Source organism: Littorina saxatilis, linkage group LG1 (genome assembly GCF_037325665.1).
Source record: "Littorina saxatilis isolate snail1 linkage group LG1, US_GU_Lsax_2.0, whole genome shotgun sequence".
Lineage (NCBI taxonomy): Eukaryota > Metazoa > Mollusca > Gastropoda > Littorinimorpha > Littorinidae > Littorina > Littorina saxatilis.
The window spans coordinates 100077937-100105157 of record NC_090245.1 but is presented as its reverse complement, the minus strand read 5'-3'; the positions used below and the strand labels follow the sequence as shown (position 1 = coordinate 100105157).

At 44.1% G+C, this 27221-nt stretch overlaps 1 protein-coding gene across 1 annotated transcript; it reads right to left on the bottom strand.

Annotated features, from left to right (window-relative positions):
• Positions 1–212: 212 nt before the first annotated feature.
• On the bottom strand, positions 213–26666 carry LOC138947198 (diamine oxidase [copper-containing]-like). Its single transcript, XM_070318635.1, has 3 exons — positions 26158–26666; positions 21145–23227; positions 213–2609 (listed from the first exon to the last, which is right to left on the bottom strand). Exons 1-3 carry the CDS (start codon positions 26229–26231, stop codon positions 2313–2315), a joined length of 2454 nt encoding a protein of 817 aa, XP_070174736.1. The 5' UTR covers positions 26232–26666; the 3' UTR covers positions 213–2312.
• Positions 26667–27221: the final 555 nt, after the last annotated feature.

Here is a 27221-nt window from a genome sequence, read left to right as displayed (position 1 = left end):
CTGACTCAATACTGCTGACAGCAGCTAATGCAAATTTTCCTCAGAGGTCAAAAATAAAAATTATGTTTTTCTATCATTCGTTTTGTGTCACATTTTCAAATATCTAATAGTGTATGGTTTTTTTTTCTCAACAAAAATGTTTTAATTTACTTTCAGCACAAATTCTTTCTTGCATGTATTTACAGTCTTTAAATAATGGGGTTTGAGGGGGGAATAAAGCACAGTGTGTACCGCGAGAATGAATTGTACACCTTAAAATTCTGATTGTATACATTTTTAGCCTCATTTGTACACCAGGAAATTTTAGTGGTAATCAGGTCTGCTTATGATTCACACACTAGAAATAACTGGAATTACTAACTGTTCTGCTGAACATTTGACAAGGATGATTTACTACAACTGATGAGATAAGCTAGTCACTGTAATGAGATTAGCTCAAAAATGTTGATTTCTTTTTCACATATGTATATATTTCTGTAATTGCTAACCCTAAGTTCCTAACCCCAAACATTTGACAAGGATGGTTTGCTACAATGAATGACATGAGCCATTCACTATTATGCCCATAATGTGAGCTTATAGCTCAAAATGTATGAGACCTGCTCAATATGCATTTAGCTCAGCATGTAAGAAAGAAAGAAAGAATTAGCTCAGCATGTATGGTTTATGATTCATAATTACATATTGACAATTACTTCATGCCAAGAATATCTGGCACTGTGTCGGTCATAACATTACTATTAAAAAAATCTGTATTTGAAAGTTTGTTCAACAAGAACAAAACCGAAAAAGTTATTTTTAGATCTGTACAAACTATAACCTTGAACGGTTGAAAACGACGTTAAACACCAAAGAAAGAAAGAAAGAATCTGTACAAATATATTGCAACAAATAAGTATGACATCAAGAACACCAAAAGCAAGAGTACACACAATATCACAATGAATTAAAGCTTCAAGTAAATTAAATCTTAATAAGTTAAAGCTTCAAGATGAAATCGGAAAATCATCAACACAGAATTGACCCTAAATGACTATTGCACACGCCAAAATATGTACATCAAGTAAAATACTCCATAATCACAATAGAACAGACCAAACTGTTTGAATGATGAGCAAAAAGCTTATCATTAAATATCCAAAACAAGAAAGAAAAAAAACATGTAAGGCCTTTGAAAAGAAGCTGCAAGTGAAAACTCTTGCTGCCAATCACAACTGCCTTTCACCTAATATTGGACGAACAACATAATCAAGATACAATATTACAGACTACATTACGAGAGAGAGAGGGAGACAGACAGAGACAGAGAGAGAGGGAGACAGAGAGAGAGGGAGAGAGAAAGAGACAGTAAAAACAAAAGACAACATTGCACATAATTTAAAGAGACATGGACGGACATGGAATCAAATATGAACACATATATGTAACCAACAAGTATTTCAAAAGTCATTTTCAATAAATAATGCTGCTTATATTGCACCTTAGAATCTTTACATGTACACACAGACTTGTAAACACAGTCTGAACAAAACCCTTACATTTTAAAACGGACATAAAGCACATTCTACATTGACCTCTTACATGTATACTAAAAACCGACATGCACTTCACAGACATTGTCTTATTGAGACTATTCCAAGATCAAAAATGTACAACTAACACTATCACAACAGTTTGTACACTCAACATAATTCACAGTGCCCGGAAAAATCTTGCACTGTTGCGTTTTGAGGAATTCTTTTGAGGCTTTTCCTTTAAATTACACATGTTAACCATTTGATCATAGCAAAGGTATAAACTGGACCACGTGGAAAGATCCAATGGCCCGGGGTCCAAACATTGATGAATATAAAGATTGATAGATCTAGTAGAGCGCACAGAATCCATCGAGTTTTGAATCTGTCTATCCCTGGATCCATTAGCCGTCCAATCCATGGGTCATTGGATTCATGAACCTTGGATCTATGGATTGTCTTGCCCTATCTTAAAGTCTGATCAGATCTGAGATGGTGTGTGCCTTTAATCTATTAATTTCCGGACCGAGTGACGTCTGGATCTGTTTACTGTTGGATCCACAACCTTTGGATCTTTTATTCTCTTGCTCCGTTGCCCTTTGGATCTATACGGAACTAGGGTATACTGAATCCTGGATCTATCGAACTTTGTATCAACCTCAGCCTCAATTCATCGAACCGTGGATGTAAACACCCTGGAGTTCATCGGCCCATGGATCTGTAGGCCCGTTGATTTACCGACCCTTGGATCCATTGAGGTGACCCCACGAATAACAATAATTGTTTCTTATTCAACCCTCAGGTAAACAAGTCCTCGCTGTCTTCGCTCAGTTCCTCGTCAGGAAGTTTGAAGTCGGGTATACACGTCAGAAGCGATGACGTATTGTACCGCTGTACCACAGAGCCGCTGTACGGATGTTTGGGGTCACGTGGGCTGACTCGCACGGCATCTCGGGACGCCATAGAGGGGTCTTCTGTGAAATAGTTGAAAGGGGCGAGGAAGAGCGAGACGGTGGTGCCCACTGTGGCTGTGTTGGGGGTATTCTCCAGATGGGGGATGTGGTACGTTCCCAGCGTCACCCAAGTGACCAGGTCCTGCACAAACACAAACGCAGACAAAGCATGAGTTTGGTCTTCGTGATGGCAAAAGCAGACATAGCATGAGTTTGGTCTTCGTGATGGCAAAAGCAGACAGAGCATGAGTTTGGTCTTCGTGATGGCAAAAGCAGACATAGCATGAGTTTGGTCTTCGTGATGGCAAAAGCAGACATAGCATGAGTTTGGTCTTCGTGATGGCAAAAGCAGACATAGCATGAGTTTGGTCTTCGTGATGGCAAAAGCAGACATAGCATGAGTTTGGTCTTCGTGATGGCAAAAGCAGACGCACAGAGTCAGCGTTGTCTGGGTCATAAACTTGCTCTCATCTAAACAATGCCCCCCCCCCCCCCCCCCCCCAAAAAAAAAAAAAAAAAAAAAAAAAGTCAGACTAGACTAGAGAAAGCAAGACAATAATGTATTCCGCAGGTCCCTGACCCCATTCACGAGAGGGCACTGATAATCAGATCATAATAGCAATCAGTAATTATTATATTCGAGCGTGAAGAAAAATAGCCCCACAAAAAAACACACACATGAGTAGATACCCATTGTAAATAGCAAACAATGATTATGGAATGCAGGGGGTGGGTGGGGTGGGGTGGGGTGGGATAGAGAAACATGCATGAATGATTGGTACTTCACGCCTGTTTAGGCTGGCACACCAAGAAAGCATTGGCCATCATGCTGACGTCACTACCAAAACGCCATCGTTTGGAGGAAAACAAATCTGAAGGGACCCACGGGATCCGGAAAACATGATTCTGCAAAACAGACACAACTTTCAACCCTCGAGTACCTATCGACTTCAAAAAGAGCAAGGCAGACTTTCAGCCGGATTTACTTTAATTACTCATTTGAGCCCGACCAACCCGGCAACCGCCCACACATGACTTATTTCATCAGCGCTGCATCCCCAAACCCCCAAGAGACAAGAAAAGTTCATTTATTTTCTCAGAAGAATCGTGTACAATGTCCAACGACTTAAAAGAGAGCAAGGCAGACTTTCGGATTTACCTAAATATCTCATTTGAGCTCGTCTAACACATAATCATAGGACTTAACTCATCAGCGCCAAATCCCCAGTTCCTCAAGAGACAAGAAAAACTACTCATTTAGTTTTTCAGAATAGTCGTGTACACTCTTCAACACCGCGCCAGTTAGCATCGTGGCCATTAAGGTTAGTTAAGTAACCCATCCAGTTCAAAATCCAAGAAAATTGCAGAAAATAGACCACACGGGCAGACACTAATTAAACTTGCACTTTGGGAACCTTTGTGGACTGGAAGAACTTCAGTCACTGCGTAATTGCTTTTCGCATGACCACTATATACAGTTGTTTTGACCAGTTACTCGGGGACCTCAGACTGGGAGAAAACTGAGAAAACAAACATCTTAGTGAGAGAATCATGTGTGCAAAGTGGGCTTAAGATATTTGTGGTTTTTTTTTTAACCAAATGTGCCTCCAGACACACAGATCCCTTAGACGGCCGAGGCTGTGGCCTCTAAGGTTCTCCTGTACCAAACCGCCTCCTGACTCTGCATCAGATTGCTTGCGCTGGCATCTGCTTTCATAGACCCACATTAAGTCACCACCGAGTGGTAGACACAGAGGACATTTGTAGCACTGACTGCCAGCTTCACGGTAATGCGTACCCCTAGCGCGGCTCTGCTTGGGTGGGAAAACACTATGTGTTACTCCATACCCCCCGCCCTCCATGGAACTTCTTGGCCCCAAAAAATTGGGGGAGGGGGGGGGGGGGGAGTTTGCCCAGTCGGTAGAGGCGCTGGCTTTAAAACCGGTTGTTACTATCAGCGTGGGTTCAACTTCAACCCCCAAGTTCGGCGCGGGATGTGTGTCCCAGAGTCAACTTTGTGCAGACTCTCCTCGGTGTCCGAACACCCCCGTGTGCACGCATGCGCACGATAAAGATCCCAGGGTCACAGCGAAAGCCTCAGGCCTTGAAAACACGAATACATGCATGCTGAATAATATGAAGCCCGTGTGTCCGTTCGGCCAACAGCCAATAAAGTAACCATTTCAGCACTGACCCAAGACGACCCAACCCGGTCCCTAGCCCATTTCAGGTCTCCTCTAGCAGCCGGCAGCCAGCTGTCTACACCCCCCCCCCCCCCCCCCCCGCATTTTTATTTTTTTATTTTCATACAAAGCCGGGTTTTCCCGTGTAACATGCCCCTAATGGCTTTGTCGTGAGGGCGTAAAACTTACATTTTCTCTCTTGTGTTTTTTGGGGGTCCACGTCTGCGTATCTCGTTATGCGTTAGCTTCAGTTCTGTGTGTGCACTCTCGTTTACAATCGCTTTGTAAGTGAGGTGCGGACATTTGAGCTAGGAAAATGTAATATTATAATTGTTTTTTTTTCTCTCTGCCAATTAGACCTCCATGGAGCCTGAAATAGAACAAGCCTCCACACACGCAATTATCATTCCAACAGCTACAACATGACACACGAAGACATAAAAAAAAACCAGTTATGAGTGAGGCAAGCTACAAATTTCGCGTACATTTAAATTTATTTTGAAATACTTAAAGAGTATTTTTGTTATTATCCACCATTTTTTAACTACTTCAGCGGAGAAAATTACAAAAGCTTCAAAACGACTCGCAGTCTGTCAGATTAAGGCTTTAAACCCATCGCGCACGGACACGTCTTGGCATTTTACGTTGAAAAACATTTAGGCCACTTGGAAAGTTTAAACATTTTCACATCCTCAACCCTCACCGTTATGTTCCCCACCCCCACCCACCAGATCTTCGCCCCACCTCAGTTCCTCATACGTTTTCTTTAATTTTCTCCCCTTAGCGCCCACCCACTGTTTGTGTAAGCCCCCCCCCCCCCCCCCCCCCCCCCATATCGCGGAAGGAAGGTACAGTTCAGGAACGAAGTGTTCGGTAATACGAGTCGTTTCTGCCGTGCATCTGTCAGTTTGAGTTGGCGTCACGCCAAACAAGCGTAGCCTCCAGTGACGTCAACGGAGAGCGCGTGCTTCGCTCGCCTTCTGCTTTTTCCACGTGCTCTGAGGTGCTGATGCAATCCTTGTTTTGCTCCTGGAAATTGGTTTCCAAGTCAGTCGCTCTACTTCGCATTACAGCTCGGTTCTACACAAGCCAGGGTTTGTTTTGACTCCACACAACTAATCTTTCTTCTTCTTTTTGCCCCCCCACCCCCTGTCTCGACCACCTCACTGGTTGGGGTTAAAAATCGTCTCAATCTTGGCCGCAATGTGTGAGATAGACGTTGTGCCTGAAGTCTGGAAGGAGAAGGGACGCGATAAGTGTTCTATTTCGCTCTCTTATCGCGCGGTTTGCGATGGACCTGTCAGGGGTGGAATGTACATGAAAAATGACATAGTTCCGGTGTATTAAAGCTGAAGGGGGTGCTCTCTCTCTCTCTCTCTCTCAGAGTCTCTCTCTCTCAGAATCTCTCTCTCTCTCTCTTTCTCTCTCTCAGAGTCTCTCTCTCTCTCTCTCTTTCTCTCTCTCTCTCGCGTGTGTGTCGTTCTGGACGCTGCTATATTCGTATTCCAGCTCGCGTACACATCTCTCTTTGTGAAGCAGTCGTTTTCCACTCTCACCACTCACTAACCTCCGCCCCCTCCCCTAATTACCGCCCTTCCCCTCCCTCCGCTTCCCAATTTAAGTCATGATCCGACCTTTCACCCCCACCCTCCATCCCCTCCCCCTTTTACTTCTATTTCTTGACCCATAATCAATCACGATCTGGCAAGAGTATACAGGGATGTTCCTTGGATTTTGTCCTTATAGGACAAATGTCCTAGCCTTGCTGAAAGTATAGGACATTTGTCCTGAACTGTAAAAAACAATCGGTCATTTCACGTTTCGGTTTGCTGAAATGCACACTGTGCAAAACATCAGTTTTCTCTCGCCATCGAAATTTAGCCATGGATAAAGTTTAAGCCATGAAGGCACAAACGTCCGTGGTGGTGTCGTCGCCGTTTTCGTACTCACAGTCACAGTGGGTCCGGTCACAGTCACACTTGACGACTGATCATGATCTGACTGTCGAAAACACAGCTTGGGTTGGTCCTTGTCCGGTTTCAATTTCTTCGCAGGCGGCATGATCGCATTCGCAGTTTCTAGAATCTATACAACCGGAAGTTGAACTTTCGGAAATTCTTAAACTGCGCGGTCTTCAAACGGCGAAGTTACCAAACCAAACAACAGAAGACGTTGCCGATTCGGAGATTAGGAGACGTATCATCTGATGCCTGATCTAAATAAACGGATCAATGTTGCCATGTCCGACGTGGCAATAAAACGATCGGTCAGTGTCCGTCTCTGACATAAACTTATCGGACATTTGTCCGCCAGAGACACAAGGTACCGGTCATTAGACCAAGGTATCCGGCCCAGGGCCGAGGGCCGACCCCTGGGAACATCACTGGTATATTATACTGACGTGAGTCGCCTATTTTTCAACCGTGGATGCCATACGGTTGTGGGCATAGCGTTCTCTACTAAGATCGCCATGGTTGTGGGACATATTTTGTAAACACGGCCCGTGCTTGTTTATTCATCTTCTTGTGTTCTTGAACTTTTCGAGCGTGAGTACACAAAAACGAGAAAGGCTGATATTTATATATATATATATATATTTTTTTTTTTTGGGGGGGGGGGGGGTATTACAGTAGGTTCAAGCAGTTCAGTCAAACCGTGAAAGAGATTTTCAACAGGATGACGTCACTTGTACGTGATACCTGGCTTTTGACTTTCAACGAGTTAGTTGTTTGACCACCAACGTCGATCTCGTCGCTGAACTAAGTTATTTTCAAATATTTCTGTTCATTCACACTAATTTTCAGCGGCTTGTGCCTCACATGTATGTCGAGTCGTGAACACAATTAAACCATTAGGGCCTATCTAAATTCACACCGGTGACACTGTGACGGTTCCCCTACGCTTTGTGTTCGGTGCCCTGACCCTTTGTGTTCGGTTCCCACTCGGTTCCCACACGCCAAAATTCGCGGACAAAACATCCATTTATGGTAGTATTACGCAATGTTGCTCTCTGAGAATGGTCTTGTTAGATCTGTGAGTGTTTACACTACATGCCTAGGTGCTGTTGGATTGAAGGTTTTTGATATTTTAGCCGTTATTAGGTAGAATGCCTTCCACTTTACTGCAAAACTGCATAATTCGTAGCATCGGCAAGAAATATCCTACCAAAAAATGCCTGCTTGGAACTGTCCGTGGTCCAGCAAAAAGTTCAACATGTCTGTAGCAGACAGCCCAAGTTTCAAGATTGTAGGGCCATCCAAACAGCCGTAATAATAAAAACAACAAAAGTAGTCAGTGAAATTGGCTGTGTTCGGTCCCCCCACACTTTTGTGACGTAGGCGTGACGGTTCCCATAATTCATTGTGTCGGTCCCCACTTTCTGTGTCGGACCCCACTTTCGACCTAATTTCTCTGTGACGGACCCCACAACCAGCCTATTTTGTGTCGGTCCCCACACCTTCTTGGATTTATGACTTGCCGGTTACTTGTATCATTGTATTCATTGAATCTAATTGTCTCGGAGTTATTTTTCAGCAAAAACCGGCAAGGCAGCACCTTTTGTGATACCAAGTAAGTCAGATGACATCAGTATGTGTGTGTGTGTGTGTGTGTGTGTGTGTGTGTGTGAGAGAGAGAGAGAGAGAGAGAGAGAGAGAGAGAGAGAGAGAGAGAGAGAGAGAGAGAGAGAGAGAGTTGTGTTTCCGTACCCGCGACAGCGTTTTTCCAGCGGCGCGACGAAAATCAAGCACATAGAAAATGCCTGACCAGGAGTGTTTCCACACGCGCGACGCGTTAGCGGCGCGACAAGCGGCAAGCGACGCGATTTTTTTGAAAGGGTCCTGGAGCGATTTTTTCGCGTTGTCGCGCGGCAACGCGGGAGTTTACAGATTTTACCGCATGTTTAAAACGCAAGTACGGAAACACGTCACGCGTTTGCGCGCGTTTTCTTTTGTCGCTGCCGCTGTCGCGGGTACGGAAACAGAACTTACCGCGAGTACGACACTACCGCGAGTACGACACTACCGCGAGTCACACTACCGCGTGTCACACTACCGCGAGTATAACATTACCGCGTGTCATTTTATGACTTCCATGGCTGAAGGCAAAGGTTGAAATGTTTCCTTGAAATATAAAACAAAAAGGCCTGGTCTGTTCTCTGAACACTAATTCAATGTTTGTCATGCTAACCAAGAACTCAAAACGATCAGAACACACTATCAGAATACATATAGAATGGGTTGCTTCCAATCAAAGTTAGAACACAAACTCACAAGAAGTAAGTTTGCATGCGTTCTCTCTACGGTTATGGTACTCGCGGTTGTGGTACGCGCGGTAGTGTGACACGCGGCAGTGTTATACTCGCGGTAGTGTCGTACTCGCGGTAGTGTGACACGCGGTAGTGTTACACGCGGTAGTGTCGTACTCGCGGTAGTGTGACACGCGGTAGTGACGCTCGCGGTAGTGTCGCATAACCGGAGTGATCTGGAAAGGTGTTAATCTCTCTCTCTCTCTCTCTCTCACTCTCTCTCTCTCTCTCTCTCTCTCTCTCTCACACACACACACACACACACACACACACACACACACACACACACACACACACACACACATACTGATGTCATCTGACTTACTTGGTATCACAAAAGGTGCTGCCTTGCCGGTTTTTGCTGAAAAATAACTCCGAGACAATTAGATTCAATGAATACAATGATACAAGTAACCGGCAAGTCATAAATCCAAGAAGGTGTGGGGACCGACACAAAATAGGCTGGTTGTGGGGTCCGTCACAGAGAAATTAGGTCGAAAGTGGGGTCCGACACAGAAAGTGGGGACCGACACAATGAATTATGGGAACCGTCACGCCTACGTCACAAAAGTGTGGGGGGACCGAACACAGCCAATTTCACTGACTACTTTTGTTGTTTTTATTATTACGGCTGTTTGGATGGCCCTACAATCTTGAAACTTGGGCTGTCTGCTACAGACATGTTGAACTTTTTGCTGGACCACGGACAGTTCCAAGCAGGCATTTTTTGGTAGGATATTTCTTGCCGATGCTACGAATTATGCAGTTTTGCAGTAAAGTGGAAGGCATTCTACCTAATAACGGCTAAAATATCAAAAACCTTCAATCCAACAGCACCTAGGCATGTAGTGTAAACACTCACAGATCTAACAAGACCATTCTCAGAGAGCAACATTGCGTAATACTACCATAAATGGATGTTTTGTCCGCGAATTTTGGCGTGTGGGAACCGAGTGGGAACCGAACACAAAGGGTCAGGGCACCGAACACAAAGCGTAGGGGAACCGTCACAGTGTCACCGGTGTGAAATTGCTTTGACAGTCCTAAAGACACTCACCGTCTCTCTCTCTTTCTGTCTCTCGGTCCCCGTCCCCTTCCCCGCTTAACCTTTGCCGTGCTTCCTGGGTTCACCTGTACCCAGAGACACACTAAAATCATTGTAACTCTGGAAATATTAAAGGTATCGTTTTGAAATTTTAAGTATCTCTCACACACCTAATTTGCTCTCTGTCTGCAAATTTTTAGTGTGTACATGACAAAACATCAGAATTAATTGATTATGATAATTTACATAAACACTACCGATGGCGCGGGTTCACACATACCCATACTTTTAAAGAGTAGTAGTTATTGTAACTATCCCTCTGCCGACGGCGCGGGTTCTGCTACACCCATAATTACCAAAGCGGCGGAACAGTGTCTGTCTGCCTGTTTGTCTCCAAGAGACTGTCTGTCTCTCTGTTTGTCTGTCCGTATCTCTCTGTCTGTATGTCTGTTGTCAGTTGCTCTGTCTGTCTGTCTGTCTGTCTATCCGTCTATCCGTCTATCTGACTGTCTGTCTATCTGACTGTCTGTCTCTGTCTCTCTCTCTCTGTCTGTCTCTCTCTCTGTCTGTCTCTCTCTCTGTCTCTCTCTGTCTCTATCTCTTAGTCTCTCTCTCTGTCTCTCTCTCTTAGTCTCTCTCTCTGTCTCTCTTTCTTAGTCTCTCTCTCTCTCTTTCTTAGTCTCTCACTCTCTCTCTTTCTTTGTCTCTCTCTCTCTTAGTCTATCTCTCTCTCTTTCTTAGTCTCTCGCTCTCTCTCTTTCTTAGTCTCTCTCTCTCTTTCTTAGTCTCTCTCTCTCTCTTTCTTAGTCTCTCTCTCTCTCTTTCTTAGTCTCTCTCTCTCTCTCTCTTAGTCTCTCTCTCTCTTTCTTAGTCTCTCTCTCTCTCTCTTAGTCTCTCTCTCTTTCTTAGTCTCTCTTTCTCTCTCTCTTTCTTAGTCTCTCTCTCTCTTTCTTAGTCTCTCTCTCTCTCTTTTTTAGTCTCTCTCTCTCTCTTTCTTAGTCTCTCTCTCTCTTTCTTAGTCTCTCTCTCTCTCTCTCTCTCTCTCTCTCTCTCTCTAGCTCTTTCTTAGTCTCTCTCTCTCTCTCTTTCTTAGTCTCTCTCTCTCTTTCTTAGTCTCTCTCTCTCTCTCTTTCTTAGTCTCTCTCTCTCTCTCTTTCTTAGTCTCTCTCTCTCTCTCTTTCTTAGTCTCTCTGTCTCTCTTTCTTAGTCTCTCTCTCTCTTTCTTAGTCTCTCTCTCTCTTTCTTAGTCTCTCTCTCTCTCTTTCATAGTCTCTCTCTCTCTTTCTTAGTCTCTCTCTCTCTCTTTCTTAGTCTCTCTCTCTCTTTCTCTCTCTTAGTCTCTCTCTCTCTTTCTTAGTCTCTCTCTCTCTCTCTCTCTCTCTCTCTCTCTCTTAGTCTCTCTCTCTTTCTTAGTCTCTCTTTCTCTCTCTTAGTCTCTCTCTCTCTCTTTCTTAGTCTCTCTCTCTTTCTTAGTCTCTCTCTCTCCTTCTTAGTCTCTCTCTCTTAGTCTCTCTCTCTCTCTCTTTCTCTTTCTTTCTTAGTCTCTCTCTCTCTTTCTTAGTCTCTCTCTCTCTTTCTTAGTCTCTCTCTTTTCTTAGTCTCTCTCTCTCTCTCTCTTTCTTAGTCTCTCTCTCTCTCTTTCTTAGTCTCTCTCTCTCTCTTTCTTAGTCTCTCTCTCTCTTTCTTTGTCTCTCTCTCTCTCTTTCTTAGTCTCTCTCTCTTTCTTAGTCTCCCTCTCTCTCTTTCTTAGTCTCTCTCTCTCTCTTTCTTAGTCTCTCTCTCTCTCTTTCTTAGTCTCTCTCTCTTTCTTAGTCTCTCTCTCTCTCTCTTTCTTAGTCTCTCTCTCTCTCTCTTTATTTGTCTCTCTCTCTCTCTTTATTTGTCTCTCTCTCTCTATCTTTCTTAGTCTCTCTCTCTTTCTTAGTCTCTCTCTCTCTCTCTTTCTCTTTCTTAGTCTCTCTCTCTCTCTCTTTCGTAGTCTCTCTCTCTTTCTTAGTCTCTCTCTCTCTTTCTTAGTCTCTCTCTCTTTCTTAGTCTCTCTCTCTCTTTCTTAGTCTCTCTCTCTTTGAAGTTTCTTAGTCTCTCTCTCTCTCTCTTTCTTAGTCTCCCTCTCTCTCTTTCTTAGTCTCTCTCTCTCTCTTTCTTAGTCTCTCACTCTCTTTCTTAGACTCTCTCTCTCTCTTAATCTCTCTCTCTCTCTTTCTTAGTCTCTCTCTCTCTTTCTTAGTCTCTCTCTCTCTTTCTTAGTCTCTCTCTCTCTCTCTTTCTTAGTCTCTCTCTCTCTCTCTCTCTCTCTCTCTCTCTCTTTCTTAGTCTCTCAGTCTCTCTCAGTCTCTCCCTCCCCCTCTCCCTCCCCCTCTCCCTCCCCTGCAAGAGGTCGGTGAAGGGAGAAACTCGATGCAACCACTGAAGTAGCGCTGTGGGTTTCCCTGAACCCACCCCGTCGTTAGAGAAATAAACGGTAAAAACCCTCTTTCAAATGTATGGGTTCAGACAAACCCGCATCGTCGTTAGAGGAATAAACGGTAAAAACCCTCTTTCAAATGTATGGGTTCAGACAAACCCGCATCGTCGGGAGTGTGTAGTCAAAAGCGGCATCCGGCAAAGGTTAAACAATACACTGCGGATAGATAGACACAGACAGACAGACAAAAGGAAGGACGGACAGACAGACAGACAGACAAAAGGACGGACATACACTGACACACACCAATAACCTGTATGTACCACATTCTGCACCTATACGCATGTCACTGGGAGGTAGGGAGGGAGGGAGGGAGGGAGGGAAGTTGAAAGGGGTGTGCTGAACTTGCTGTTGACTTGGGATTTCTTTTTGTTAATTGCTGTGCCAAGCCCCATCACTTCGCTCGGCCATCAGTGACTAAGCAGCGGGTTTTCCGTCAACTAACTGGAAAGTCTTAGTGGTAATGTAGTGCTGGATTAGCCTAGCCCTCGATAGGCCATTCGTCACGAAGGCATTGCTCATTACATTGTCTGGCGCGTTCAGCCATCGTGTCGAAGGAGAGGATGTGAAGTCACTTTGCCACGGTTTTTGTAGCAGAAGACTAATTAGGTCTACTCTTACAGCATGATTCTTCATATGCAGTGCAAAGTAACAACAGCAACAGCAACAACAAGTACAAGAACAAAAACACAACCGACAACAACAGCAACGACGACGACAAACAACAAAAACCCAATCAAACAAACAAAAACAAGCAACAGTTGAACAAGCCAGAGAAACTCCCGCACTGGCTCCCTCCCCCGCGTACCTGAAACATTTCTTTTGCGGATCGAAACAGCACTAATTTCAAACAACCTCCCAGTAAACCAATACAAACAAGAAGGGCAAAGCCCATACGACTCACATGCTTGACCTTGACCTTTACATGACCTTGACCTTCAGGGTCAAGGTCAAATAACTAAACCTAGCAATGACATCATACACTAAGAACTGCTTTACACATTTTTCCTACCAAAATACATATGACCTTGACCCAAGGTCAAGGTCATCCAAGGTCATGCAACACAAAGCTGTTAATTCAAGACATAGGAAGTACAATGGTGCTTATTGGCTCTTTCTACCATGAGATATGGTCACTTTTAGTGGTTCACTACCTTATTTTGGTCACATTTCATAAGGGTCAAAGTGACCTTGACCTTGATCATATGGGACCAAATGTGTCTCATGATGAAAGCATAACATGTGCCCCACATCATTTTTAAGTTTGAAACAGTTATCTTCCATAGTTCAGGGTCAAGGTCACTTCAAAATATGTATACAATCCAACTTTGAAGAGCTCCTGTGACCTTGACCTTGAAGCAAGGTAAACCAAACTGGTATCAAAAGATGGGGCTTACTTTGCCCTATATATCATATATAGGTGAGGTATTCAATCTCAAAAACTTCAGAGAAAATGGGAAAAATGTGAAAAATAGCTGTTTTTTAGACAACATTTATGGCCCCTGCGACCTTGACCTTGAAGCAAGGTCAAGATGCTATGTATGTTTTTTGGGGCCTTGTCATCATACACCATCTTGCCAAATTTGGTACTGATAGACTGAATAGTGTCCAAGAAATATCCAACGTTAAAGTTTTCCGGACGGCCGGACGGACGGACGGACGGACGACTCGGGTGAGTACATAGACTCACTTTTGCTTCGCATGTGAGTCAAAAATCTGATGAAGGGAACAAGGCAGAGACTGAACAAGTGGCAAGCCGACAAGCAAAACGTAAACAATCTATAACTGTAACAAAGTGTAGATTGATCCAGTAACTCGTAATAAGGACAAGAACCCCCACCAGTAGCCAAAATACCAGGATAAAGTAGCGAAAAACAACTCCAAAACCGCGTCTTCGTCAATCTGTCCGTTTGGTTAGACCACATGCGGAAGGTATCGTCCACTGGACTACTACTATCACAGAAAGACTACAAGGTCTGTCACTCACCTTCGAGTCTTCTGTGTTCTTGGAGTCGCTTCCTGGGGAAAAATATTGTTCAAGACGGTTTGCCTCTTCCTCAGTACAGTCTGTGTAAGGTCAAATAAATACAGTCGAATGGTTGTTTGAACTATTATGTGCCTTTAGTTTTCAGCTTCCGTCCGCTGTAGGTCGTTTTTAACCATCATTTGGACGAATCTTCGTCAGTTTGCGAGCCGCTAATCCACTTGGGGACAAATCATGTATCCGCACCGAATATGCATACCAGAGCTCATTGGTCTAAAACATATGTAAATATTGTGCAGCAAAGGGAAGCTACCCACGGGAAAATATTCATCGAATATCCTGTTATTAACCAATGAGCGCTGGTGTGCATATTCGGTGCGGATACATGATTTGTCCCCAAGTGGATTAGCGGCTCGCAAACGAAGATTCGTCCAAATGATGGTTAAAAACAACCTGCAGCGGACGGAAACTGAAAACTAAAGGCACATAATAGTTCAAACAATAATTCAACTGTATTTATTTGACCTTACACAGACTGTAGGAAGAGGCAAACCGTCTTGAACAACATTTTCCCCCAGGAAGCGACTCCAAGAACACAGAAGACTCGAAGGTGAGTGACAGACCTTGTAGTCTTTCTGTGATAGTAGTAGTCCAGTGGACGATACCTTCCGCCTGTGGTTAAACTATCAGCGCATTCCTTTTGACGAAGCTCGATTCTCTCCCTTTAGCGATTGTCTTTGTAAAATAAAATAAATTAACAAACAAAAAACCGAAACAAAATAAAACAATAAACCAAGTTCGATTATCGCTCTTTTACTTGTTTCATTCCTGTAATAACTCACATAATACCATCAACTCTTTCTTCTTGATTCTTTACACGTCTTTTGAAAGTTAAAAGTTATCCTCCCCGCGCAACTCTTCTTGTGATGAGGAAGAAAAAGACAAAAACAAAAATACAGTGCGCGTTTTCTTCGATTTCGATTCTGTTTCTTTTCTTTTTGAGTCTGGTAGATGGCTTCCCCGCCAAAACACGGCGAGTGTTTGAGTCTGAGATTCTAAAAGCAGGTGCAAGCGAGAAGCTCAGGAAAGGTGCATGAGTGAAGGCCAGCACTCCGTAACCTTCCAGCGAGTTTTCTTTGAAAACAAACCAGTGACAAAGAAGACACACGATTCTTTGTAAGGCCAAAAAAAAAAAGAGGTCTGTTTACGGTAACCCGACCGACCCTATTTTTTTCGCGCGACCCTAGACTTTTTTTTGGCATTTGGGGGGAAAAAAATCTTGTTTTTTTGGCAAAATAACGTAAAAATGTGGTTTTTTGGAGAAAAAAAAAATAAATAAAAATCCCGACCTACCGACCCTATTTTTTTGGCCTATGTTACCGTAACCACACCTATTTTTTTTTTTTGCCTAAAGTGCGCGACTTCGTATCAGCTTCTGAGGGATTTCAGCCCCCGAACGCCGGAAAGGAAAACAAGAAAAGGCAAGTTTAGTGAGTAACCAACAGACAAGGATGGTGGGAATGTCTAAGGGAGGTAATATATGGGAGTCAATGGAGTGTATTCCAAGACTGAAAAGCTGTCTGGTAAGATCTTTTCTTACTTTTGTTGTGGTACTTCACCACATAAAATGACATGCGAATTTAAAACTAACGCAACTTCTCATCTTGACAGAAAGTGAGTTATTGGGATTATAATATTATATCATGGTTGTTTTTTGTTCACTGAGTATCATTCAGCCTTGTCACGTGCTAGCTAGAAAGGTGAACACATAATTATGTATGCTCTTATATTGAACTGTGTTGCATTGATCTTTAGATTGCTTCTTGGCCGCACTGCCCGTATCTCCAATTCTGCTATGGATATTGTTTTTAATTAGTAAGGCAGAACCTGCATGGAAAGGTAAAGGAAAGGTGCGTTTCACGGACGTTTGTCTGGGTCACCAGACAACTACATGCAAAACAAGCATGACATGGTTGTTTTTTCCCGCTTCAAGTACTGGATATGATTTTAGCTCACTTCGTGACTATTAGACTGATTTTCCCATTCCGTTCAGTAAGGATTTTTTCTTATATCTTGTAGGGCCTATACGTATACTGGAAACCGGAGGGAATGCCCATGAATTATCAATAAGTCCACAAACCATTCAGTCATAGCGTGAATTAGTAAACTATCGTGATACAACCTCAGTCGAAGTCTGTACTGAAGGGATATTTAGAAACCAATAGAAAAGAGAGAGAGAGAGAGAGAGAGAGAGAGAGAGAGAGAGAGAGAGAGAGAGAGAGAGAGAGTTCACTGCAAGTCTGTCCAAGAAGGAGCAGAGAAGTCGCCCCGAATCACATTCTTGGCAGCCGGCCATTCATCTAATTTCACCCTTACTTTCCGTATATACAAAGTCTTCTATTTTTGTTTCTGCTTTCTTTTTTTTTTATCGTGCTCGACCTTTGCCGACCCCAGCCGCCAGCACTGTGATCAACTGCCCATTCTCCGACGGAAACCTGCTTTCGGAATCTCCACTGCGCATGCGCACTGGGTTGAGTTTTGACGGCGTGTATGTAACCTAGTGGGCACTATGCCAGATTGGCAGCAAACTGGTGCCAGACCCGAACCGTTGTGGTAGCGAATGGAGAACAAGCAACCAATTCACCGTGGCCCTACCGCTGTCTGTAGCGTTAGCCAGTCTTGTGGTCCAGAGGTGAGCTCGGTAGGCCGTCTTGTGCCTGACGTAATGATAGGCCTGATAACTTTAATCTCCTGCTATTGTAGGACCTCTGCCAGTTGTGTGGAATCGGTTGAGTTTACACAATTTTTAAAAAACTGGAATCGTGCGTCCTAAAGTAGGTCGGGTTCCTCAAGTACGATAAAAACAAACATGAGAGCGAAAAGTAAGAAACAATTAATATAAGAAGAGCGGGCGGAGGGAGTGGGAAGGAAAAATAATGCCATGCTACTCTTGTCAATCAAGTGTCCAAAAGAGAACAGAAGTTTCTTGATAATTGCTTTTGTGTCGTGATTTAATTTTTTTGTGTTTTAGCCTGAAGTTCTCATTTCATATTCGTTTGCAGTAACCAATCAAAAGGGCTTCGCAACACTCGATACAATTCCTTCCCAGCCAAAAGACCAGTCCAGCACTCTCAGTTCCGTCCTAAATTATCTGAACTGTGTTGACCCGAGCCTTATTTGCATATTACAAAGCGAAAATGTATAAAGTAGGGGAGACCGAGGCTAGTCCGCCTACTTTTATGCTTTTGGTAGCATAACTGGCGAGTTTGATGAACTAGAAGACTGATTTTTTATTTTACATCAAGACAAATGTGTAGCTGATATCAATGTGCAGACAGTTTTTATTTGCGCATGAACATTTGTTGTACATACTGCTTTAAAGTAGACCTACCCTAACGTAGGCGAACTTGCCCCAAGTCGGGGTAAGTCCGCCTACAGGGTGGGGCAAGTCCGCCGCTCTCATCCCATAGTAGGTACAAGACTAGTAGTGGGCAAGCTTTTGTGGGAAAGCTTTTTTAATTCCCTTCAATATTGAGGTTCAAAAATGCCAATGACAAAATACGAAAGAATGTAACACAAAATTACGTTAGGGGAGACCGGGGCTAGTCCGCCTACTTGTATGCTACTTTTATGCTTTTGGTAGCATAACTGGCGAGTTTGATGAGGCCAAAAAAAAAAAATAGGTCTGTTTACGGTAACATAGGCCCCAAAAATAGGGTCGGTAGGTCGGGATTTTTTTTTTTTTTTTTTTTTTTTTTTTTTCCAAAAAACCATATTTTTACGTTATTTTGCCAAAAAAACAAGGGTTTTTTTTGGTTTTTTTTCCCCAAATGCCAAAAAAAAGTCTAGGGTTGCGCGGAAAAACTAGGGTCGGTCGGGTTACCGTAAACAGACCTTTTTTTTTTTTTGGCCTGAACTAGAAGACTGATTTTTTTTTAATTTTACATCAAGACAAATGTGTAGCTGATATCAATGTGCAGACAGTTTTTATGTGCGCATGAACATTTGTTGTACATACTGCTCACGGCGAACATGCCCCATGACAAATAGGCGGACTTGCCCCTGCACGGGCAGGCAACTCTAGTGCCAGATAACGAGCACAGCATGGGAAGGAAGAAGCAAAACTTTCGTCAGAACTCGACCTTAATTAACGCACTTTCACTCGACACCAAGACTAAGTATTTGTTCTCAGAGGTAATGCATCAAAACCTAAGTCAACTCCTATGCATTCATGTTACAAAAATGAAGAAAAACTTTTTGTGATTTGTACTCACGATATATGGGCGCGCAACCTCTGAACTTCTGCAGGATATGGCGGGAAGAAGGGACACCACTCTCACATGGTGTGAATGACTAAAAGGTGGCAAACGTAAGAATAAACAGACAAAGACGGATGTGCCCCGGGGGCGGACTAGCCCCGGTCTCCCCTAGACCATGGTTTTTCAGAAATGAGTGCCAGTTAATGATATAAACGCAATTTTTGGAAGTGCGATAAATGCCTTCATGGAATGACGTCTAAAAGGAGGGTCGAAGGCAAAACATCCGAAGCCTGTTTAATCTTTCAGGGAAGATTTACGATGACATCAGTGACTCAGCACATAATCGGTGTATTCCGTGGGCTGTTAGTGTTATCTGGGTGCGTTGGGAGTTCTTTATGAGGTTACCGTGCTATTCGAGTGTGACTATTGAACTTCTAGCGCCCCTGGTTTGTTTTGGTTTCCTTTCTATTCGGGAAAACCTGGTGTTTGTGTAACTCATGTATTTTAGGCTTCTGTGTTTTTCGGGAATTAATAAACCAGAGAAAAAACACATTTATGTGCAAGACACACACACACACACACACACACACATATATATATATATCCTTTCTATTTATTGATTTATCTGAATCATCGTGAGATTTGAGTCTTTTCTTACCTCAAAACTTTGTTTATAATCAAACACGTGTTTGTGAGATGGAGAGTCAGCTTCATGGGAATCGATTTTTGACTTTTTTGGTGTATATGCGTTTAGTAAGAAACTTGTAAATCATTTTGTTTGATCAGAACGGTTGTTCGGTACCATTAGTTACCATGCATATTCACTGAATTCCGCCTTACGTTCTTTTTCAGCTTCATCATTCTATCACTCTGAAGAAGTCTCTCGTTGGGGCGAAAATTTGGATCATCATTAAAAAACATATTCCATATTCATCACAAAACCTTTTGAGGAGATTGTTTTTAAATATTTGCTTATCTATATATATATATATACGACTTGTGTCTGTGTGTCTGTGTGTTTGTGTATCTGTGTGTTTGTGTATTTGTGTATTCGCCATGCACGGCCAAAGTTCTCGATGGATCTGCTTCAAATTTGGTGGGCATATTCAGGTAGACCCGGGACACGACACAACCTGGTCGATATTTCAACACGTGCTCTCAGCGCGCAGCGCTGAACCGATTTTGGTTCAACCTCAGCTATTTTGGTTCCACCTCAGCTACCCGGGCCCCCATACCGACACACCAAAGCCAAAGTTCTCGGTGGATCTTTTTCAAATTTGGACACCGTATTCAGCTACACCCCGGACACAATATCATCGATGAGATATTTCAACACGTGCTCTCAGCGCGCAGCGCTGAAATGATTTTGGTTTTTGTGTTCATTTCACCATTATAAGTAACTCTTCCTTATCTTCTCATCTTCTCCAGGTTTTCAGCGTTTACCTCCCTTCCTTCGTATGGTGCACTATATAGTGTGAGTGGAGCGTCTTCGGATATTCCCGGCGTTCTGTTACTGTTACTATTTTTAGAAGGTCAACGCAGTGTCCAGAACGTAAATTGGACCCGTAAATTATCCTCACTGTCAAAGTGCAAAGGTCGAATCAATTTATAGCCACGCGAAAAATACACTGTCATCTATCTCTCTATAGATACGGCTTCTCTGTGTTTTTGTGTGTGTGTGTGTGTGTGTGTGTGTGTGTCTCTATGTGAGCAACACCTGTGCATTGTTCAGTTCTGTTTGTGATGTGGTCTGGCGGCTTTTGTGTAATTTTATGTACTGGCCTTCCTTTGAGAAGCTCTAATTTGCTCAGTCCTGTTTGAGTGGAGTTCGCCTCCAAAGGTGATTAACACGGTTACATTCGTCGACAAGGATGGGACTCGATATGGTCAGGAATGGCATTATGGCCACTGAATCATTTTCGAGCTGTTCCCATTCCACGAATCTGGGAGGGACCTAAGCTTGGCGGGTCTATTGTTCGGACCCGGCGAAGCCGGCGTACGGCTCTAAGTACTTCTTCCCGGCGAAGCCGGCTACCCGGCGAAGCGGGTATTCATTCTAGTATATATATATACGGCTTGTGTCTGTCTGTGTGTGTGTTCGCGATGCACGGCCAAAGTTCTCGATGGATCTGCTTCAAATTTGGTGGGCATATTCAAGTAGACCCCGGACACAACCTGGTCGATGAGAATTTTGAACACGTGCTCTCAGCGCGCAGCGCTGAACCGATTTTGGTTTTTCTGTTCATCTTCCCAGATCCATTCCCAGTAAATCTTCCTTATCTTCTCCAATGTTTTGCGTTTATCTCCCTTCCTTCGTGTGGCGTCAATCCATATTCCCGTTACTATGTTTAGTCCACAACGCTCAATCCATATTCCCGTTACTATTTTTAGAAGGTCACTGTCCAAAAAATAAGAAGACGGTCCATTGAATCTCACCTCGTTTTCAATGACCTCGTCGTCAGCCCAGTAGGAGGTGAAGTTGACCACTGGGTCCTTGGCGTCCCACATGGCGTAGATTGAGGACGACGTGGTCTCGCTGTCTTTGTGTTTCGTCACCGCTACCTGGCAACGACTCCACGGCACTGAGGGTTCGAATCCGTTCCCCGGAGGCAAGAGGGGCGGGGACATGCCCTGGGGGAGCACCCTGTAGGAGCGACGGTGACCCAGGTCCGTTTCCTCTCCCCCAGAGACCAGGAGGTACTTAGGCGTGGAGAAGTTGTAGTGGTAACAAGCGTCTTTTTCTGTCCTTCTGGTGGTTTTGCTGACGAAGAACTGCGACCTTGAAGCCTGGGGGTCATGACCCCACGTGTCCTTCTTCTCCTCCACCCCGATGTCCATGCTGGTGAAGTTGTTGCGGGTGCCGGCGATGTCCAGGTCGGCCTTGAAGTGGAAGAGATGTTGGTGCAGGCCCGCTGTCACGTGCTTGTGGATCCTGGTCCCAAAGCGCTCCTCTGGGGGGTAGTAGAAGCTCGCTGCGAGAAAGCCTGTGGAGCTGATGCTGACCTCTATGGCGCCGTTGGCGTGGAACTTGTAGTCCAGGATGTAGTCGTAGTTGATGAGGGAGATGAAGGCTCGCAGGACCAGCACGGTATCGGTCAGTCCTCCGTAGAAAGCCCCTGTCATGCTGTACGCTCTGTGGCGTCTCAGCGGCAGTTCCGTGTTGTGCTCGAACAGACACATTGCACGCGCAAACCGTTTCAGGCCGCCGTCGTTGGACGCGAACATGCGGGTGTCGAGGTACACGGCGTGAGGAGGGCAGTCCTCCCCCTCCAGCATTCCGCGCATGCGCGTCCCGAACAGCCCCGCGGAGTCTGCGAAGAAGAGGACGCTGGAGGCGGGGGTGTATCCCGTGTACAGAACAGCCACCTCCTGCAGGCTGATCTCGTAAGCGATTCTCTCCCCGCCGAAGTTGACATCAAAAAGCTGCAAGCCCACGGAAGGAGACACTCGCAGAGTGAACTGCCAGCGTAAGTAGTCCACTCTACTGCCCCGGACCTTGAATCTATTTCCATGGGGAAGAACGGTCACAGGAGGCGGGCGATCATCCTCCGGGAAAGGCTTCCCCCTCAGATGAAGAGAACTGTACAGCTCCTCTTCCGGCCCTTCAGGAAAGGTCACCCTCGTCACGTTGATTCCTCCTTGCCTGTAGCTCATGTCCAGCTGTTGAAAGGTGTCGAAGAACTGGTCAGCGTAGTAGACTTTCTTCACTGCCCACTGCGAGGAGTCGACGTGAGTGGTGTCCACGAGGAACTGCAGGTCGAGGGGGTGGAGCGTGAAGAACTCTCGGTCGTAGGCCAACCAGAACCACGCAGCGCGCGTGTCGGGCGGTAAGAAGGCGGTGCTGACTGGGGTCATGGACAGTCGTAGACACTTGGGGCTGCAGCCAGGGCCCAGCGACGCCCCGTAGCTCTCCTTTACCACGTGACCCAGTTGCTTAACGACCATGGGGATCAGGCGTCGGAACACGTCCCGGAACTCTACCCTGGAGAACGGTTTCATGGAGTACGGCACCCTGGTTTTACGCGACTCGGTCTGAATGACAGACGTCATGTGAGGTCTTGACAGCGGCACTTGGTACTCCTCGACGACTGGGGGCGTGGCGTTGCCTCTAAAGACGATGACGCGGGCCTTCCTCTCGGGCAGCGTACCACCGCGCTTCAGATAATCCAGAACCAGGGCTTTGGGCGGCACTATGGCTTCCATCATGTGGATGTAATTGTCTCCCATACCGGCCTTTTTTACGTCCGTGATGCGAAATTGTGAATGGTTGCTCTGAAAGTGATACAACACAGTTTCAACCTCTTCCACTGTCAGCTCGGAAAACGGCGTCAAAGGAGCGTCCATGTATTCGGTGCGGCTGATGACGTCACAGCTCGCGTCACACGACCTTTTGACGTCATTCTGACGTAAAAGTACGCAACACATGACGGCCAGACAGGCGAGTAGAAGTGTAGTAAGGAATGCAGCGATGATTTTCCAGCGTCTTGTGGTTCTCTGTTGACTTTTCTCATCCTCACCCCTGTGGACATGAACAAACACATTCATTTTAGAATACAAATCTTTTTGAAGCGCCAGAGGATAAAAACCCACAAACAAATAGACCGCCAACGTTTCAAAAGTTCAGTATAAAAACAAACAAATAAGAAAGGTATGTTATTGGAACGTTATGTTTACGACAAAACCAAAACGTTACCTTCACCGATCTTCGACCTAGCGGTTTTTTAAGTGGACAGACATAAAGGTATTGTCAGAACAGTAGTTATTGTCAGAACAGTAGTTATTGTCAGAACAGTAGGTACTGTCAGAACAGTGGGTACTGTCAGAACAGTGGGTACTGTCAGAACAGTCAGAACAGTAGTTATTGTCAGAACAGTAGGTACTGTCAGAACAGTAGGTACTGTCAGAACAGTAGGTACTGTCAGAACAGTGGGTACTGTCAGAACAGTGGGTACTGTCAGAACAGTGGGTACTGTCAGAACAGTCAGAACAGTAGTTATTGTCAGAACAGTAGGTATTGTCAGAACAGTGGGTATTGTCAGAACAGTAGGTATTGTCATTTTCAGAACAGTAGGTATTGTCAGAACAGTAGGTTTTGTCAGAACAGTGGACAGCTAGAACATGAATTTTACTTACTCTCTTCGAGGCGATTTGATTTGCTCTATGAAAATCTCCATACTGATGATATTCCAGTATTGTATACATTACAATGTTTCACTCACATACGTACGCGCACACGGAGAATTGTATCCACTCTCAAACAGACACTAGCGGAGAAGCCGTTCCACACACTGTTGAGTAAACGGATCAGCTGACCAGTAATCAGTCAGTCTGCAATTGTTGACAAACCCATTACTCAGACTCATTACTCGACGAAACATCGGACGATACTTGCACTGCAACTTTACACAATACTGCCAGGGTCGCATTGCAACTTTAAATTACATTGCGTCACCACTAGCGCAGGTCACGTACGCCCGAACGTCATCGGGCAGAACGTCATCGTTGCGTCATCAGTCGGATATAGCACCGACGTGACGATTATGGGTTAGCTGAGCGGATAATTCGCAGTCCAGACGCTGGACGGTTGTAACTGCTTGGAAGACTAATTAAGAATGTGTAAGGAGATCATTAAGATACTGGAAAGCTGCGCGAAGGCAGCACTGCGAGGGATGAGTGGGATTTTGCCGTGAGACTGATCAAAGGAAAATCGTGTAGGAGTAGATCGGGAAACTCTTGGCAAACTCTCAACTCTCTAAATTCTCCTTCCTTCATATCTCCATCTCTCAAAAAAAGAAGAAAAAAAGAAAGAAAACACACACACTCACACAAACACATAGATAACAACAACTACAACGACTAAAACATAAACATGTTAAAAGAAATCCCAACAGAAACAGATCAACTGTTTAACGTTCCAAAATTCAGAACCAAAAAACAAGAATGGTATGTCATTGGAACGTTCAATTGTTACACGGTTCCTCGACCCAGTGGTCTATCAAGCAGACAGAAAGACAAACACTTATGATAACAGATAAAGAACTTATCTCAAAATGTTCGACGAAATTCGTTTTCTTCTCGAGAATTAGGGTTAGGGTGTAAGGGTGTACTGCCTCACCAGCCTCTTGCAAGCGAGTTTCGTCGACAATTTTGAGATATTAGTTCGCTATCTGTATCATAAGTGTTTGTCTGTCTGTCTGTCTGTCTGTCTGTCTGTCTGTCTGTCTGTCTGCCTGTCTGTCTGTCTGTCTGTCTGTCTGTCTGTCTGTCTGTCTGTCTGTCTAACCTACCATTCTTGTTTATTGATTCACGTTAAAAGAAAAAAAAAAAAAAAGGAAACTTAAGTAAGCCCATACAAGACCAATATAGATACGAATGTTCCTTCATACACTGCTGTTTCATTGTTCAAGCGGGATTTGAAGTATCCTGCATACCACAGTACAAACTCTGAGAGAGAAATTTAAAACAAGTCGCGTAAGGCGAAATTACTACATTTAGTCAAGCTGTGGAACTCACAGAATGAAACTGAACGCACTGCATTTTTTCACAATGACCGTAGTCCGCCGCTTGTGCATAACGGAGTGAAACTGACGAGCCTGTTCAGCGCGGTAGTGGTTTCGCTGTGCTGCATAGCACGCTTTTCTGTACCTCTCTTCGTTTTAACTTTCTGAGCGTGTTTTTAATCCAAACATATCATATCTATATGTTTTTGGAATCAGGAACCGACAAGGAATAAGCTGAAATTGTTTTTAAATCGATTTCGGAAATTTAATTTTGATCATAATTTTAATTTTTTTAATTTTCAGAGCTTGTTTTTAATCCAAATATAACACATTTATATGTTTTTGGAATCAGGAAATGATGTAGAATAAGATGAACGTAAATTTGGATCGTTTTATAATACAAAAAATATTACAATTTTCAGATTTTTAATGACCAAAGTCATGAATTAATTTTTAAGCCACCAAGCTGAAATGCAATACCGAAGTCCGGCCTTCGTCGAAGATTGCTTTACACAAATTTCAATAAATTTGATTGAAAAATGAGGGTGTGACAGTGCCGCCTCAACTTTTACAAAAAGCCGGATATGACGTCATCAAAAGTATTTATAAAAAAAGCAAAACCGTCCGGGGATATCATTCCCAGGAACTCTCATGTCAAATTTCATAAAGATCGGTCCAGTAGTTTGGTCTGAATCGCTCTACACACACACACACGCACAGACACACACACACACACACACACACACACACACACACACACACACACACACACACACACACACACCACGACCCTCGTCTCGATTCCCCCTCTATGTAAAAAATTTAGTCAAAACTTGACTAAATGTAAAAACGAAAAGAAACGAAGCAAAAACCAACAACAACAACAACAACAACAACAACAACAACAACAACAACAACAACAACAACAACAACAACAACGTGTACATACCCATCACAGCAGGCTTCTAGGCCAACTCTCCGACGATCAACGGCCGTCGTGTGTTGCAGAGTTTCGGTCACCATGGTAACGAGACTGACCGTAGCGTGGCCACAGGCTCGACCCCTGTCTCTTTCACGCTTGAGATGGCGGTTACAGACAGTCGTGCGATCTTTGCGGTATGTTAGAATTTAAAACTCCTTCAAGCGTTTTGAATTATGTTGTTTTTTGCCACAGTGCAGTTGTCACCGTCTGACATGTTTTATTTATCACTCCCGGAACAAAACTGCTAACATCAGAAACATTTAAAACAACAAAGACACTTTTGTGGAGCGCAGAAGATTGGATACAGAGTTTTGTTTTTGTGTGTGTCTCCTTTTCCACAAAGACAACAAAAACAACAAAGTGTCAGCGGTCCATGAGCAATGAAATAAGAGGCACTTGTGGTCGATCGTCAAGTTTGAAGTAAACACAAAGCGTAAACAAGGAGGGAAAGAGAAGAGATGAATTGAACAGGATGACCTTCACAGTACAACAGTAGCAATGGTCTGCTGGCCTCACAGAAAAACACGAGTGGTAGTGGTGTTAGTACATGCACACTAATGTTTGGGTTTGAGACCACTCGCGCGCGCCTCCGTCTTTTAAAACCTACGTACTACACTTACCTTCCATTCAGAACTAGTTTGGGTGTGGGTGTATGGAAGAGGGAGGGAGGGGGGGAGGGGGGGGGGGGGGGGCGAGAGTCTGGAAGGACCAATCAGCGTTAAGTATGTCGCACACACCTTCCCTGAGCGTATGAATATGTAAATAAAGAAAATGGCGATGTGTGCGTACGTGCGCATGCTTTTTACATTTTAATCAAGTTTTGACTCAATGTTTTAACGTCGAGGGTGTGGTGTATGTGTGTGTGTGTGTGTGTGTGTGTGTGTGTGTGTGTAGAGCGATTTAGAGAAAACTACTAGACCGATCTTCACGAAATTTTACATGGGAGTTCCTGGTTATGATATCCTCAGACGTTTTTTTCATTTTGTTTTTATAAATGTCTTTGATGACGTCATATCCGGCTTTTCGTGAAA